Consider the following 17,131-nt stretch of genomic DNA (forward strand, 5'->3'; position numbering starts at 1 on the left):
TCCGTTTATTGATTTCGGCTACAGAGTGCTCTGAACAAGAAAACTTTAATTATGGCCACCCTGTATGTACAGTAAAACTTGTGAAATCGGACTCGTACTGTACCGAATATTTTGTCCGGTTTGGCTGGTTTCCGTTTTGAACGGGTGGTTCAAAATGGTGCATTACACTTTTGGGGCGTCGTAAATCGAACCTTGCATAATCTTTGCGCATAGATTGAGATTTCGTTCCCAGAAATAACTTTCACTGTACATCACTATACAGAGATGACGATATACCAGTAAATTTATATCAATCGTAAAAGAAAATAGTAAACAGTAAAGCGCTAAACTTGATAAGTTTTACAAAAGAATGGTTAACTAGAACCAACAAATCAGACTTATTATACTCGCAGCGAATTTAATTAACGTTTGTTATCGTAAGCTCTGTTTTTTGGATTGCCATTATTATTTGTAAAATAGAATTGTAAACGGCCAGACAGGCCGAAATGCGTATTTGATAAATAAACAGTTAATTAAATTCACTGCGAGTATAATAAGACTGTTTCATAAGTTCTAGTTAACCATTTTATTTGTAAAATTAATAATAGTCAACAAAGTTTTAATATTCAATTAGGTTTGCTTTTTCATTTTTGGCTCTTCCTGTAAATACTAAAATGTGCCTTTCTTACACAGCTGTTGCGAGTTGGGCCAAGTCCACCCAGGAGCCGGGACAAGATCACTAGCGTAGAATTCCTGGAGGCCGTTCGCTCGGATTTCACATTCTATCAATATAATTGCATGTAATTCAGAAAAATGTCAGAAAACTGCACAAGAACTATGACTAATAAATGAAAATTAAGCTCGAAATCTCAAAAATGTCAACTTTCAACAGTAAATAAATTATTATCAATTTGGTCAATGCTTCTGTCTTCTTTCACAACTCTTCCTCTTTCACCGTCGGATGTTGCATTTTGTAACTGACCGGTGACGGATCCATTTATCAATTGTACCTAAAACAGAAACAAAATTGTTGTAGAAAGTCGTATTATCCTCAGATGGAATCGCTGTTACAATTGATAAATGTAAAGAGGCACGCTAGTGGCCGAGCGATAAGTTGCGGGCCATTCTACCCGAACGTCTTTTTGTCACGATAACAATGGAAATATCAAATTTACTTGAAAATATCAATATTGAGCTTCAATTTTCAAATTGCGGACCTATAGGTTCCCACTAGCGTCACTTTGTCTTTCTTTAATCTGGACAATGAATGTTAGATAGACGAAAGTCGAGACCGGATTTGGATAGCTTAGGGCAGGAAGCCCGATTAACTACAAACGAAATTCGGGTCTGGACCGGAAGTCACGTTACTTCAATTTAAATATTTTTTACAGAACAAAGTTGGATAGACGACTGGCACGAGTCTATTGTTATCAGGAAAAGTGTGATGTACAGGGAAAAGACAGGACTAAAATCGAGAGTATATATTTTTATAAATTAAATAAATTTGAAAATTTGGTTAAAATTGCAGCCCGGCATTGCGACGATGTCACAATAAATAATTGCTCGTACAGATTATGGTCAAATAATCCAGATAGTTTTATTCTTAAAAATCCGTCTTCACAAGTTATGAACTCTCGGGTGGAGAACGAAGGGAGTGGACAAGTAACATGCGAGGTAATCCGTCTCGCGTTCTGGAGCAGACATTTCTGCTCGTTCCACAAGTGGCTCAGTGGATAAATCATTGTTTTATCTAGTGTTAGGGTGCGACTAAGCAGACGCGAGCGAGCGAATTTTCCGAGCAAACGAGATTATGTGGCGAGAAGAGGCGAGACGCGATAAATATCAAACCCTGTCAGATACGTGCGAGAATCAGAAATTCGCTCTCGCCAGCGAGATTTCTCGCTTCTCGCTTGTGGTTTTCCTTTGCAAGAACTATATTGCTCGCAATTTCCCGCTCGCTACTAAATTCGCGTCTGCATAGTCGCGCCCTTACTGTTAACTAACCATTTCGTTTATCGCGTTTTTCACGTGTGTAAATAGGGCCAGTTTTTCATAAGTCTACCCGGGAGACACACTGCTTTTGGCAGTCGCCGCGTGTTGTGTTGCCTTATCCCATTATATCACACATCCTACGTTTTCGCTCTTTCGCCTTCAACCGACAAAGTCACTAACCCAAATGCCTGGCTGTTGAAGCCCAGCACTCTTTAACATAAATCGTTTTTTTCTCCTTCCAATTTGCTATGGTAAGAGAAATTAAATATACAAAGATAACAGCAAGGAGTGCTGTTATCTTTGTATATTTAATTACTTTTACCAGACTCGACTTTAATTTCTCTAGTGCAAAACTACAAGAATTATGTTAGCCGTTATGATTTGCGGCATCTAATAATAGGCAAGTTTACCATCTCTAATTTATTCGTGGACGTTACACAGACTGAAAAAAATGGCTGTTCTGAATACTTTTACTATTTATTTTGCTCTAAATTTCATTGGACTCGTCTGTCCTTCTGCCCAAGTGTGAGTTTACCTTAACTCGCAAGTTATTTAAAATAAACATAAAACTGTACTTGTATTGTGTGCCTCTTTGGTGGTAAAAGGGAACTTTGAGTCCCTAGTGTTTATTTAAAATTAGAAAAAATAATGATTAATGATGATTCAATACACAAATACTAACAGAAATGCCCTATATAACAGTAGTTCTCATATTTGTGAAAATAATTAATATTATTATAATATTTATTTATTCAAATGGGGATCAGCATCCCGTCAAAAATAAGTCTCGCTATCCTTCATAGAGATAAGTATCACGAGAGTACATAGTAGAGGTTAGGATTATAGATTATAGGATTATAGATTGATGGGGTAAGGCAACATAACACAATGGCGATCAGCTAAGGGGAGGCATTTCGAATAACTTCGTATGGGAATCCGAGTCCTATGGAGACGTTAGACGCGTGAAGAAAACACGAAAAACTTTACGCTACCAGCCGGTGGTTAGGCGCGAATGTTAATGTTCGGAGTTTTGTGCACTCGTCCACTGATAGACCTCCGAATTTTCAAGGTGGTGGCCTACCGCTCCGAGGGACCCGGGATCAAATCCGGACGAGTCAAAGAATCCCCAGGAATTTTTCGGGGGGTGGTCCGTTCGGATATGTCGAGCCCCGTCCCACACCATTAGGTGGCCCCATTGTGGGCCTGGTCGAACTTATAATGGTCCTGCTATAAGAGGCCCTCTTAGTGCCCACAGGGCGGAAAGAGTATTAAAAGTAAAAAAAAACCTCCGAATTAAGCATTTAAGCGTACAAAAAATGTACTGACGAGTCTAACAGAAGACAATTAAGCATTGGCATCCCATTGTGATTTAAACAGAAATTTACTTAATTACATCTAATAAAGTATATTTTGGTTTATACTTACTTTAGGTGGTATAAGAATTACAGTTTTACATTCTTCGTAATTTGTTCCTACCGATACAGCATTGGCAGTTACGAGGATCCATTCAGAAATTGTACTCGCCACGTGATATTGGTAACCCTGAAATATTAATTAAATATAGAAAGAAAGGGAAAAAATAAATAAAATGCTTAATAATTAAGTGTCTCGCCTCATCTTCGGGAGTCCATAGAGGAATCTGCTGTATTGGTTTGTTAAAAACCATGAGAGATTTCATCATAAATACTCCAGCTGTAAATTATTAAGGAGCGCATTTCAAAACGAAAATTATTTTTATATTTCATATTCGGATAACACTTATTAATACGTAAAGTTCTTGTTATTTAAGGTATCTCGGTTTAATAATAATGTTTGTATGTTTTGATTTGGAGCGATGTTCAGATTAAAAACATGACTTTGGAAATATATTATTACATTTGTATTAAATTAACAAAGCGTAAAATACACTGTCTACAAGGTAAATCGAAGTGATAGAATATGGCAACGTAACACGTGCGATCGGCCGAGATAGAAGTGCTTCCCGGAAGTACTTTCTATAGGAAATTGCCCCCACTTCCGAACCTTCTCTTCGCAGCCAATGAAATTGTAAGTTATCCATGCTTATATGATGTTAATCTTCAAGTATATAATGATAAACAAAGAAGAATACAACGCACGGAACAATTCAGATTACTTCACTGTTGTATACAGGCATATATCGTATATACAACACGCTAAGCCGACCAGATACGATCTGCTAGTGTGTCGTCATAGCTCGTATTCGTACACACTTGTGTCGTTCAAATGAATGGTACGAGAAAAATCGGATTTATTACACGTTTTTAATTAATATACATTCGATGTAAAGAAACTTTTCATAATAGCGGCAATAGTCCTTTCACATTATTACAAGTAAAAGAACAATATAAAATTTATTATAGTAAAAAGGATACTACTTACGCCCGTTAATACTTGTAAAACAGAGAGAAACAATCTGATTTTTGCAAGTTTTAGAGAACAGAAACGTGGGATTAACTTAAAACACATTTTTACTTGAATACAATTGTAGGTAATTGCTCCCGTAAACAATAAACATGCCCCAGCAATGTGAATAGGAAAAAGTACAGTTTCCTGGAAAATCAACTTATAAATTTACTATTCTCATCTCTTTTTATTCGTAAATATTTATATTTCCTACCTGAAAATTTGCCACGATGGATAATCCCAAACTTACAAAGAAGGACAATGAATAGCAAATTCGATTTAAACGACTTATTTCTTGGTGATGAGGTAAATTTGGATCTCGAAGTATTTCGTTCACTTGTAAATATCTCAAATGCAAACAAACGAAAACTATTGAAAAATACATTTTTGTAAATCATCGAATCGGATTTTAATGTACAGAGTGATTCAAAGTCTTCGTACAAAGCACATGTTTTAAAGAGTGCCTTTGTAATGCGTGTTAAAGGCAGTAGAAACAATTCGTTCGGTTAAATGATATCCACGTAGATCGTATTCTGAGTAATAAAGGGAACCCTTTGTCTACGTACGAAGACTTCCGAATCACTCTGTAGTGTGTACCGTACTTACTGATGACACTGGAAACGTTAAGCATTTGTCCAAAAATTGTACTTTCTGGTGGTTTTGTCCCTGTATCGCTTATGTAAGGAAAGATTGGTGTCACGTGTTTGAGTCTGACAGATATAGTAAATCTGCAATATCCAATAAAACGTATGAATAATACATTTTTTCAAATATAAATTTATTGAGATTTTATGGATGAATCGCTGCCGATTATTTCGATTGCGCTCTTGATATAAACTGAGTTTTTAAAGACCCCTCGATCGCAGTTTACACCCATCCCTAGACGGGGAGAATGAGCGACGCGAACGAAATACGTCGAGAAATCATTTTCCCAGCAGGATCATCAGCATTAAAAAGATTGTATCATTATACCCCGTAAATGCGGGAGATGTCAATAACCCATCTGAAGACACGACATTCTTAAGGACAGAACACTCGTATGTTCGTTGATAAGGCTCGAACTCGCGACCAATCGCTAGTTAGAAATCTGGCCTCTAGCAGGCTGCAACAGTTTAATTGACTTTTTACATAAAGTAAAATTCATATAATTAATTAGGAAATGAAAATGTTTACCCTTATTTATAAACTGAATAGTATATTCTCTCTTTAATTTTTATGAAACATATGTAAAAATACTTACGTGGTCGCAAAGGTTATAAAGAGGATAGCGACAAAGGAAAGAGGTAGGAGATACACTTTCGTAAAAGTCATCCTTCTAGAAAATAGAATTTCAACTTATAAAATCGATAAATTCATGTATAAATTTGCTCATTGAATCATAAAATAAATTTATCACGGGTCTGACGGTACCTTATGTCATTTAATTCATTACAACAGAACTTAATATTCTCTCGTTCATTGGATGCGCAGAGAGTTTCTACAATAGAGTTGTTAATGATGCCTTTATTCTGTACAATTTTTGTCTCATCTCACATTTATTTCTAAAATTTCTAAGATAGAAAGGTCAGTGGTGTTAAAAGTAAATCCAAATTTACATTTAATTGTGAATTAATCTGAAAATATGAATTTAAAATTATAATTTTAATATTTACAACTCGTTTAAGAAAATGGAAATAAACATAATACAACCACTTACGCACGAATCTTCACAAATTTTACAAAGGATAATGGATATACAATATACATATGCTGTAGTATGCCTTCGTGTTTTTAATTCTAAATAGCTGCATAACAATAAGAATCGATATGTTGAATATCAAGAATATTTGTGGACGTGCCATGCAAAAGCAAACAAATCCACAGAAGATCAAAGTCGAGTTTATAATTGATTTTTTTTCTTCAGCCTCATTCCTATCTACTGCTATAGTCGGTTTCAAAAAAAGTATGCATCCAACACTTCTTAAGCTTAAGTCGACGTTCTGTGCAAAAAAAAAATCTCTTTACACGTGTTCCAAGCAGAACAAAACATATCCATTGCAGTCTGCCTCGGTGAATGAATAGCTATGATTTAGTCACGTGACTTCCAGAATTGCAACAGGTGTTTTTGTTTCTGTTGTGTCATTTCGTTGTTCTGTTAGAACAAAGATTTTTATGTTAAAATGTCGTTTATTAGTACACGTTTTATTATACAGTGTATTCAGTGTTACAATTGAGTGAAAATGGATGAAGACGGTTTGATAAGTGTAGAAGAAGGCAATGTTGGACCTAGAAAGAAACATAAAACTGTTGGAGTACGGGCAAAGAAAAAAATACAAAAATACAGTGCTCCTTTGGGATGAGCATTCAGTCGAGCTACTACCTGTAGGGCACCCTCTGTCAGCTGCCAAGAAAAAAGACGTTGAATCACTTTTAAATGATGAAAGTTTTTCATTGTATAAACAAGTGTTACGAAACGGAAGCAAAAACGGAAAGATTGAAACAGATGACCCGGAAAAAGAAGAAAATAATGGGAACCCGTGTGATTGTTTGGGAGAAGACATTTATTGTTCATCCTTATTTTGTAAAATGCCACGTTTTTTTGATAAGTCAAAGTAGTAGTCAGTATAACAAAGTGAAAAGAATACAGTGGTTAGGCAAAATAAAACATATCCTAACATAGTTCATGCAAAAAAAAATAGAAAACATATCCACCCTGTCCAAGCAAAAAGAAACATGTCCGTATTTTGATGTCATATAATTAAATACTCGTACTAACTATATTCCTATAAAAATTGCCTTCAAATATTGATGTTAGATACAAAATGAAAAAACAATAATAAATTTTTACAGGTGTGAGGTGTAAAATAAATTCAATAACAGTTTTTTGCGTTTTTCCAACAGTTGTTTAGAGTGGACTTGTTTGCTTTTGCATGACATCTCCACATTTATGAGAAGCACAGCTGCAATATTCTCTTTAGAGGGAGCCGAATATAATTGTTTATTTGGATAAAGCGCAATGCTACATAATATGTATAAATTAATACGTGTTTTATTCTATATATTTTAAAGGAGAAAGGCGAATTAAGTGAAGTCTACAATAGGAGGAAAGAAGAATACAGTAGAGTGAACAGTACATTAGAAAAATAGGAAGGCTAACTGAATAGAGACTCTTCAGAAGGAAAGGAGGAAAGGACAATTTAGTAGAAACAAACAGACAGACAAAAAGACAAAATAATCTTTATTCGGCCCGATACCGCTAGACACAATCGGGAAGAAAATGTAGAGCATACATCTGTGAAACATTTCGAGTGAACTAACTAAATAATGCCAGAGAAAATAAACATAAAAAGAATAATCGCATATATATGCGATTTTTCTTTTTATGTTTATTTGTACAACGTCTGTTTAACTCGTCCTGTCTTATTTTCCTTGTGTACATATATATATATATATATATACAACATATGTGNCATTTACATCCAATATTTCAATAACCATAGTAATTGTTATATAACACCTACCGCTGAAAATGATGAGAACTGGTCAAAATCAAACGAACTATCTTCGATTTGATCAATTTTCTGGAACGTTTACAATCGTTCTATAATCGAACCAATAAGCAATAACAAATTCGAATTTAAAAAGGTTCGAACATTTAGATGAAAAATCAAAATATATAAAAATATTTATAACAATGTCTGAAATGTTATTAATTTAATACCCCTAAGTACTCGATGAAGACTAAATCCTCTCCCTCTCCCGCCCGCGGGGGAATTTCGAAAAATCCTTTCTTATTGTGCATTCCCATGGCATACCCTACTAAAACGCAGATAAAAACAAAAAATCGCATCTAAAATAGTACAGTAGAAACCGTTCTTACGGTTAAGCCTTAATGCTCTCCCTCTCCCCCCGCGGGGGAATTTCGAAAAATCCCTTCTTAGTGTGCGTTTTCATGACGTACCCTAACTGTCTACCAAATTTCATCTCTTTAGGTTAAGCGGTTTGCTCTGGGCGATGATGAATCAGTGAGTGAATGAGTGAGTCAGTCAGTCAGTCAGGACAAGCAATTTTATATATTTAGATATATATAAGGAAAATAAGACAGGACGAGTTAAACAGACGTTGTACAAAATCAGTGATAGAATGAATAAGCAATACGATTCTCGTGGAGACAGTTTAACACACTATATACAAAACATATAGAATCGCGTATGCACGGTACAAGGAAAACATAATGAAACAGAAAGGACAAGCATTGTGCTGAACCAGACATACATTGAATAAACATTAGGGTACGCGAGAAGACAGTGTAGCATTTAGCAGTACATTGAAGACAGGAGAGATGAGCAGTCCATTAATGGATCATTATTCTTGTGAAATAGAGTTTGACAATTCTTCTAAATAGGCAGAAGTATTTTTTGCTAGACAGTAGCGGTTCAAGATCACAAGGCCAGTCAAGATTATCTTCATCCATGAGTTGCTTGAGTGAGTGCCTTATGTCTTCTAGCATTATACATGACAGCAGATAGTATTTCACCCCATCCCGCACCTCGCTTTTAGTATAGTGTGCGTCCTCACGCACAATACAGACAGAAGATAACTAACCTACCGGAAAAAACCACTCTTCAATTTGCTAGTTGATTTATCTTCTGCCTCTAACACTAACACAAATGAGGATAAAAGAGTGGAGAATATAGAATATATTTGTTTTACAGGAAACAAAAATAAGAAAAATGATTTTTTCAGTGAGCTGATTGCCCTATTGCAGTTAATTCAGTAAAGGAATTCGGTGACTCTTTTGGTCAGCGAGATGTCCGCGCAATTTAGTATTGTATACAATTATGAAAAATACGAAACCTCTCCTATGTTTCCCTGACTATTTTTAATTAGTCCTAGTTAATTTGTCAAAGACGAAAAAGAAAATAATTAATATATTAGGTATGTTTTACAGTACAAAGGCACCGCAGCGGGCCAGGTGCCGAGGCGATTATCGCTTACTATTCTGGACGACCCATCGAATTCGGGCAGTCCAAGCAAACAAATCAAGTATCACATTGTTCAGCGTGCAGATTGCTCCGAACAAGGATATATTAGTTTTAATTATCCCGTACTTTCAATTTTTAATTCGTTTGGTAAAAGTGGAAATATTTAATTATTAATCTCGCGAGAAAATTTAGTGTGGGTAGTTGATTTGTTTGATGGGTTATGGCAACGCGCGACACATGGGAGATCTGCTAAGTGAGACGTGCCTCCCGGGAAAGCTTAACTATGCCAAACTTGCCCTTATTTAGGTGTTAGACGTTTAAGGAAATCCGGGAAATTTCACGTGGCCAACCCGTTAATCGGGCGCAAATCGCGCTAACTACCAGTGTTTAGTGGTTTCACCACTCGACCACTAGTAAACGAATATTTAGTTTGAAAGCAATTGTTATATTTCCCAAAACCGCCCGAATTAATGTCTTTCGATAAAATTTGAGTGTTTTTACTTCTCTGCCCAGAGGGTACTAAGAAGGCTTTATTTGGCTTGCCCATTATGCAGCGGCCAAGTAGTGGGAAACGGACCAAACATAGGACGGATCATCCTACGAAGAATTCCTGCAACCTTAACCTCTCGGCCGTTCGGACTACTAACAAAATTTGAGTCACGAGACTTTACGATAACCGAGCTAAAATTACTTTTATGCGTTACTTAAGCGCACCTTTCATTCTGCCTTTCTTCTAAGCCTGATGAAATCAGACATTCCGGTCAGGTGTCCTCCTGTTCATCTGTGGTTGGCCACGCATTACAAGTATTAATTAATTAAGACGACTTTCAGTAGAAGTTTTATAATGTATCGCAAAAATAATCTAGGAACTGTGTTTGTATACACATACGTATGTGTATACGCAATGTACGTGTTTGAGAGTGTGCATAGCAGTCCAATAAGCGGGCTTTGAAGAGCTACTACTACCAGTATCGCTACTATCGTTTAAACATTGAAAGATTTATCGATATTCGTTCTTCTGCTTTCATAAATATTAATTAGAACGAATAATATAATAACTGATCGCTTTTATTTTATTGCACCATACAAGGTATATGGTTTACACACAGATATAAATCATAATTCAGTAGTAATATAAATTATTAATAAATATATATATTAATAATTTATATTTGTATGTAAATTAAATATCTTGTTTACTATATATTTAGAATATTTTTGCCTGTTGTGTGTAGTATATATATATATATATATATACACAACACGCAAAAATGTTCTAAATTATGTACGCGTAATTTCTATATACTGTTTTATATAAGAACCTAATTAATTTATATTTGTATGTAAATTAAATATCTTGTTTACTATATATTTAGAATATTTTTGCCTGTTGTGTGTAGTATATATATATATATATATATATACACAACACGCAAAAATGTTCTAAATTATGTACGCGTAATTTCTATATACTGTTTTATATAAGAACCTAATTAATTTAGAGCCATTCAAAACGAGCGAGTTTAACGAAAACTTTACTAATTAGTTTATTATTACTTCTGTACTGCATTGTATACACTGCGTGTTCTGCATCTTTAGTGTACGGTAAAAATAAAATTAATGATTAAAAATCATTATTTTATGCGAATTTTTAGAAGTAAATGCATTGTCAATTGTTTGGACATTTTGCTTTCCCGGCAGCTGCGCGTACGTCGTAGCCGGATTCTTAATTTAGTCGCTTTACAAAAAGTCTAGCTGTTTGATTAAACGGCGCCATTTTGTAATAACGCTAACTAACTTTCAGCCGGATTGTCGTTACATCGCGTTTTACAATGCGGCCGGTTACATTTAACTGTATTGTAAAGCGGCGGAAATCTCAGCCTCTGTAATAAAATGTGAATTATTCACTAATGTGACAATGCCGAAGGGCCTCCCTATACTTCGGCATCACAGAACCAAAGGGTCAACATCGCGTGGGCGAAGATCGCAATGACAAATTTCGTCGGGACTGACACCACCGTGTCTTTCCGGACAGACACAGAAACCGCTATGTTCTCGCGCAAACGATCGCGTGTATGAGCGAACGGATTGGGGATGGAGTGAGAGACAGCGCGCCGGAAGGGACTCACGCAAAGACTAGGTCAACGAAACAACGTTTATTTGTAAAGATATAAAACATTAGATTACAATACGAGAGTATCCCGATTGGGATTAAAATAAGGAAACTAGGGTGAACTTAATCTAATTTCACTGTATAAAGATAGAGTGTGTTTACAGTGGTTCGAGCGTTGCTAAATAAAAAGAGTATAGTATTTGAATTACTTTCCGATTTCAGGAAATAACGTAATTATTTATAATAAATAATCAACTTAACTGTTCATTGGTCATTTTAAATATTTAAAAACGTGTATTGCTATAAAGTACTCTTACAGCCGATTGCAGAGACAAAGTTTAGAGGCCGACGGCGGTTTACAGATCGGACAGACCGCGATTCAGAAAAATTTCATTGCAGAGACGGCATTTCTCGCTTGCCACAATGTACACAGCGATTAGAAACAAGTTATTTGACTTACTTTCTAGACTCACTCGACAGCAGATCCGGAGTGGTAGATTTGTCGGTGGAAAAGTTTAGATAAAAATAAATATCGTTCCTTTGATAAATGTCGTGAACGGTACCAATCGACAAAATTATTTATTTATTAATTGCTCGGAGCAAAAATAACAAAATTAAATACTTTAAATTTGTTTTAAATGTTCTAATTTCGATATTCAAATGGGTAAAGACTTAAATGTACAATCAATTTAAATCAGATGCGTTTATTTACAATTCGAGTATCGTGTCGGGTATAAAACGTTAATGCATTTTGTGTCATTGTAGTTAATCTCCTAGTCAGAACGTTCTGTTAAACAAACGAAACAATTTTAATAATTACCGAAATCATTTTATAGAAATAAAAAAGTGTAATAATAATAATAAAATATTTAAAAATTAATTCTGTCGTTACGAATTACAAGAGTCGTCGAGTGATTATAATGACGAAATACCAGGAAGATCAATATCTCTGCCAGAAATCTTGACTAACTAATCATTATTTGGTGGTCAAGGATTTCAAAAATGTTCACGCGAACCTGCAAAACATCAGTGTCACACTCGTAAATTCTCATGTTTTAAAAAGAAATAAAATTTATTTCTGTCACCGCCATATTTTGAATTTCTGGCCGCGCTGTAGATTGTTTCTATTATAATAACAAATTATCAATACATTTTAAAAATGTGAACAATGGTAGTAGTAGTAGTCAGTGGCGGCCTTAGGGGGTGGCGAGCAGGGCAATCGCCAGGGGCCTCGCGCAACAACCAAGTAGAAAAAAGTTGATATTTAAAACTTTTTATTTTATCCTTGGCTACTAGTTATAACAATAAAATAAATTTAATTCATAATATTAATATTAATAAGTGCCTACTGTTTCAATTCACATACTTTGCACAAAGGACAATGGCCTCGCAAAGATCTGCCGCCCAAAGCCTCGCAATGGATAAGGCCGCCGCTGGTAGTAGTAGTAGTACAATAATGAAGTATAACATTTTTTAAAACACGATTGTTTATCTTTATTCAATTTTAATTTAAAGATTATTATTCACCTCAGATTGCAATATGTTTGAAAATTCTTCATCTTCGGATTCGACATAATTTCACTGCCCCAAAATTACTGTACCTATCATTATAAAAAGAATTCTTTCTTGTATATTCTTGATAATTTTTTGTTTTATTATCAACCACTCCGTTTTTTCTCTACTTTTTTTTTATTCTTGATGCCTTCACTTTTGAATTTCTCTTCATTTCAAGCAAACACTAATAAAAAAATTTTTAATTCATAATTGATAAAACTATACAGTAAATTTTTCCAAAAATAAAAAGAAGTATCTAACTCATCGAAAAAAGAGAATTAAAACGACAGTAAATTATATGTATAAATTATTATTAACTCGAAATTACTAATTACGTGCATTATAATAACACGAGTGAGTTCAATGACGTCAATTCAAATACAACACGAAAAACTGAAGACTAAGGGCCCGGTCGTTGTCTTGATAATTCCACCCCATTCGGCAACCCCACAGACGATCGGACGAATTTACTTCCACGTCTCATCCGACCGTTCTGCCATATCGACTATTTTGCGTCGGGCTTAACATAGAACTTTAATTAAACCTATCCATAATCCTCATACCGATTTTTGACTGTGACGTTATCTGGCCTTAATAGAAAGATTGACAATACCTGCTGCGCGTGCTTTGTCATAAGGCACAGAGACAAACGGGTGACTAAGCAAATCTTTTATACTACAGGATAACGGTCATTTCCTCTAATAGCCATAAATAGGAAAACACTAACCGAAAACAACTAGAAGTAAATTTTCAAATAATTTTCACTTATTAATCGTTTAAAAATGTTAAAAATAAATATTAAAGCGTCCGACAGATGACAGCGGTATTATCACACCAAGATGCCCTTAAAATAGAGTTTACGAATAATTTTTACGTAAAATTTATTTTAATTGAAAGAAAATAATATTTAGAAAAGAACGTGTGAAACGTAACGATGATCTTTCCGTTACGAAATAATATACGTTGAGATTTGTGTAAGTCATGAGAAATTTATTAATTCAAATGCTTAGATAAGGAACAATTTCATTTTCGAACCCAATACACACTCCTCGGCAAATATATTAACTATATGAGATTCTTCATTTTACAAATGGCAAATCTCATGTAGTTATATATAAGAAAACAAAAGACTCCCGTTGTGGGGTTCGGTGGAGCAGTGGTAACGCTCTTACAGTATTAAACTGGTACAACTGGATGTTGTGGGTTCGAGCCTCGTAGAAAGAAATTCTATAATAATACATTTCAGTTTGATTTCCTGTGAGAAAAATAGCATTCGCTCTGAGAATTTCTATTTTTTCTTTTCTTTTTTCTGTTATTTAATACTAGCAGACCCCGCCACGCGTTGTTGTGGCTCAAAATGTATATATTATAAATGTATAACACTTCCCCGTGGGGAGATTGTTCGAAAAATCCCTTCTTAGTGTACATTCTCTTGACGTACCCTATTAAAACGCAAAAAACCGCATCTAAAATAGTATAAATAGAAGCAGAATTCTTCACAGTAAGCCTTAATCCTGTCCATCTCCCCCCAGTGGGGGAATTTCGACACGTATATTATATAAAAACACGTGCGTATTCGAATGTAACGTTGTGTCAAAATTTCAAAGAAATCGGTAGGAACAAATGAATATTACATTTTTATTTATTTAGATAGATAAAAGATGATCTACTTTAGTTCATCCTCACAGAAAAACAGACTTAGGTTGTCGTACTCGATGAGTTAGTGCCATCTGTTGGACATAAAAGCCTTAATCCTAGATGATATCTTTTAATTTATATGAATGTTTAACGGAATAATATACAGCCTATGTCCACCCTGAAGGTCCATTCTAAATATTGGTGAAAGAATTTTTGTAATCGGATAAGTAGTTTCGGAGATTACCTCTTGCATCCAAACTTACAAACTTTACACTCTTTATAATATTAGTATAGATTTTTACTTCAAATTAGAATCTCTTCAGAATTATAATTTTATAGTCGAGTCCACTTAACGTAGTAAGGAATAAGGGAGTAGTATGCTCAACAGAGCACCCTCCCACGTTTCCGTTTTCTTTCTCTTGTTTTACATTAGCGTTACTCCCGTTAATTTTATAGTTAGCGTGTACAAAGACTAAGTTTTCCATGTGAAGTTATGTTTTGTAGTAAAAGGAAGCAAAACAAAACGCATTTCAGCCGAACAGGAGGAATCGAGCGAAGTAAAAACAACAGATTTATGTATTCAACTACAACCAACTATAAGGTAAATATTAAATTGAAGAGAAAAGAGCTGGAGTTGCGGGAGAAAGAAGTTTCTATATGTGAGGAGAAGAAAGACTCGATTAAAAAAATTGCAATAGCATTAACGTCAATTGCTGAATTATTATCCCGAAATAAAAATAATATATTTTCTCAAATATTCTAAATTATGTATATGTTAGAATAATGATTTATTTATTTTCAAAATTAAATTTGTTTTTTTATCTACTGACTTTGCTGTTCTTTCTATCTGAATATTCTTGAAAAAAGCGGGCTTTTAACAGACAGATACATACGGTATATATTAAAATTCTTCGAGTATAAAAATATTTCTTAAACAACGTCTTTCCTCTCTTGCTAACGCTTCGATTGCGATCAGAATAACGTACAGTATCTGTCAGTCATTTTCACTTTCGTGTATATCACGTGCTCGACTCAAAGTGAGTAGGGACTCACCTGGTGAGATGGAAAAGCACGTCTGTTATTCTTAATTATAATAAAGTAGCTAAGCAATAGGGCCTAAGTTAGGAGTTCGGTCGTGGGTTCGCGCCTCGCCAGGATGGGCTGGCTACGTGGAGTTTTCCGGTTTTTCTCCACATCTCTAACGCCTGAACAGGGGCCAGTTACCATTAAAAGGATTTCCCGGAAGACATTCCCCTAGGCAGATCGCTCAAGTGTTGCGTTGCCTTAACTTAACAAAACAAAGTAAAAATAAATACATATATTTCCTATGAATTTTTCAATAAATTAAATTTAAAAAACCTGTCAAAATTTCAAATGATTACCAAAAGTTTAACAATTTTGTGCTATTTAATAACTCTAACAATAGTCGACTAATAAATAGAAATACAGTACTTAAAAATAAACAATATTAATGTAAAGTATTCGGGAATATAAACAATAATCGGTATTTATTTGCATGGAGTCACATTGATCTTATTGTACCAAAAATATATAATTTTTTTGTAGTACCTACACACGATAAACATTGCCTCAGGGATGGAGATACAATTCAAATCGGCCCCGGAAATTACTCGAAACGTCCCACAAATCGATATAATCAGAAAAATATTTTCTTGTTTTCCCACTAATTAATAAAACTGGAAATGAAGAATTTAATTTGAACTGCGATCTCGTTTTATTTTTATTTGCTTTCATAACAATAGTAATCTTTTTTTTTTTAACTCTTTCCGCCCTGTGGGCACTAAGAGGGCCTCTTTTTGCAAGCCCATTATGGGTTCGGCCAGGACCACAATGGGGCTGCCGGGTGGTGAGAGACGGGGCCCGACATATCCGAACGGACCACCCCCGAAAAATTCCTGGGGATTTTCCGACCTGTTCGGATTCGAACCCGGGTCCTCCAGAGCGGTGGGCTGCCACCTCCGGCCGCCATATCCGGGAGTATATCGTATTGTCAAATAGGATATACTCCCGGATACGTCGGGCCCGCAGAATAAGCCTATTGTCAAATAGGCTTATTCTGCGGCCGCTTGTCGCTGCGGTAAAGGCTTCACCCGTGGCTCTACGAAACACGGGATCGATTCCCAGAAGTCGAACAACCCGATAAAGTTTTCGGAAAATGCTCGGATCCTTACTATCACCGCCCTATGCCTACGTGATACGGGAATCGAATTTTGCGAGTGAGATTCGGGTCCTCACCAAACTCGTGTCCACGAGGAGGGGAGGAAGAAAGAATCAAAAGTGAAAATCAATCGGACATTATAACTTATTTACAGAAACATAACAATTTTATTTATTTTTACCGCGATCAAATTAAAATAATTTATATCACGACGCATTAATAATTAAAATTCGTTTAATTTAATTTAATGGACGAATGGATTTTTTAAAATAATAATATTTGAATCGT

At 35.1% G+C, this 17,131-nt stretch overlaps 1 protein-coding gene across 2 annotated transcripts; it reads right to left on the reverse strand.

Annotated features, from left to right (window-relative positions):
- Positions 1-7,956, reverse strand: LOC111641153 (DNA damage-regulated autophagy modulator protein 2-like). Of its 2 annotated transcripts, none has more exons than XM_023387277.1 (9): positions 7,896-7,956; positions 5,806-5,945; positions 5,636-5,710; positions 5,002-5,123; positions 4,610-4,764; positions 4,365-4,542; positions 3,584-3,663; positions 3,397-3,513; positions 1-761 (listed from the first exon to the last, which is right to left on the reverse strand). In XM_023387277.1, exons 3-9 carry the CDS (start codon positions 5,704-5,706, stop codon positions 624-626), a joined length of 861 nt encoding a protein of 286 aa, XP_023243045.1. In that variant the 5' UTR covers positions 5,707-5,710; positions 5,806-5,945; positions 7,896-7,956; the 3' UTR covers positions 1-623. The 2 variants fall into 2 exon arrangements, with proteins under 2 accessions (XP_023243045.1, XP_023243046.1); XM_023387278.1 differs by having other exon boundaries at positions 621-989.
- Positions 7,957-17,131: the final 9,175 nt, after the last annotated feature.

Source organism: Centruroides sculpturatus, unplaced genomic scaffold (assembly GCF_000671375.1).
Source record: "Centruroides sculpturatus isolate CEXI.00-Female unplaced genomic scaffold, Cexi_2.0 scaffold1455, whole genome shotgun sequence".
NCBI classification, from domain to species: domain Eukaryota; kingdom Metazoa; phylum Arthropoda; class Arachnida; order Scorpiones; family Buthidae; genus Centruroides; species Centruroides sculpturatus.

Bases quoted from the DNA above. Each gene is read 5' to 3' on its own strand.
- LOC111641153 (XM_023387277.1), bottom strand. From the start codon at position 5,706: ATGACTTTTACGAAAGTGTATCTCCTACCTCTTTCCTTTGTCGCTATC. The intron at 3,514-3,583 runs GCGAGACACTTA...TTAATATTTCAG, and splicing joins TATGGACTCCCGAAGATGAG to GGTTACCAATATCACGTGGC. The intron at 762-3,396 runs GTAAGTATAAAC...TTATATTGATAG, and splicing joins TAATTCTTATACCACCTAAA to AATGTGAAATCCGAGCGAAC.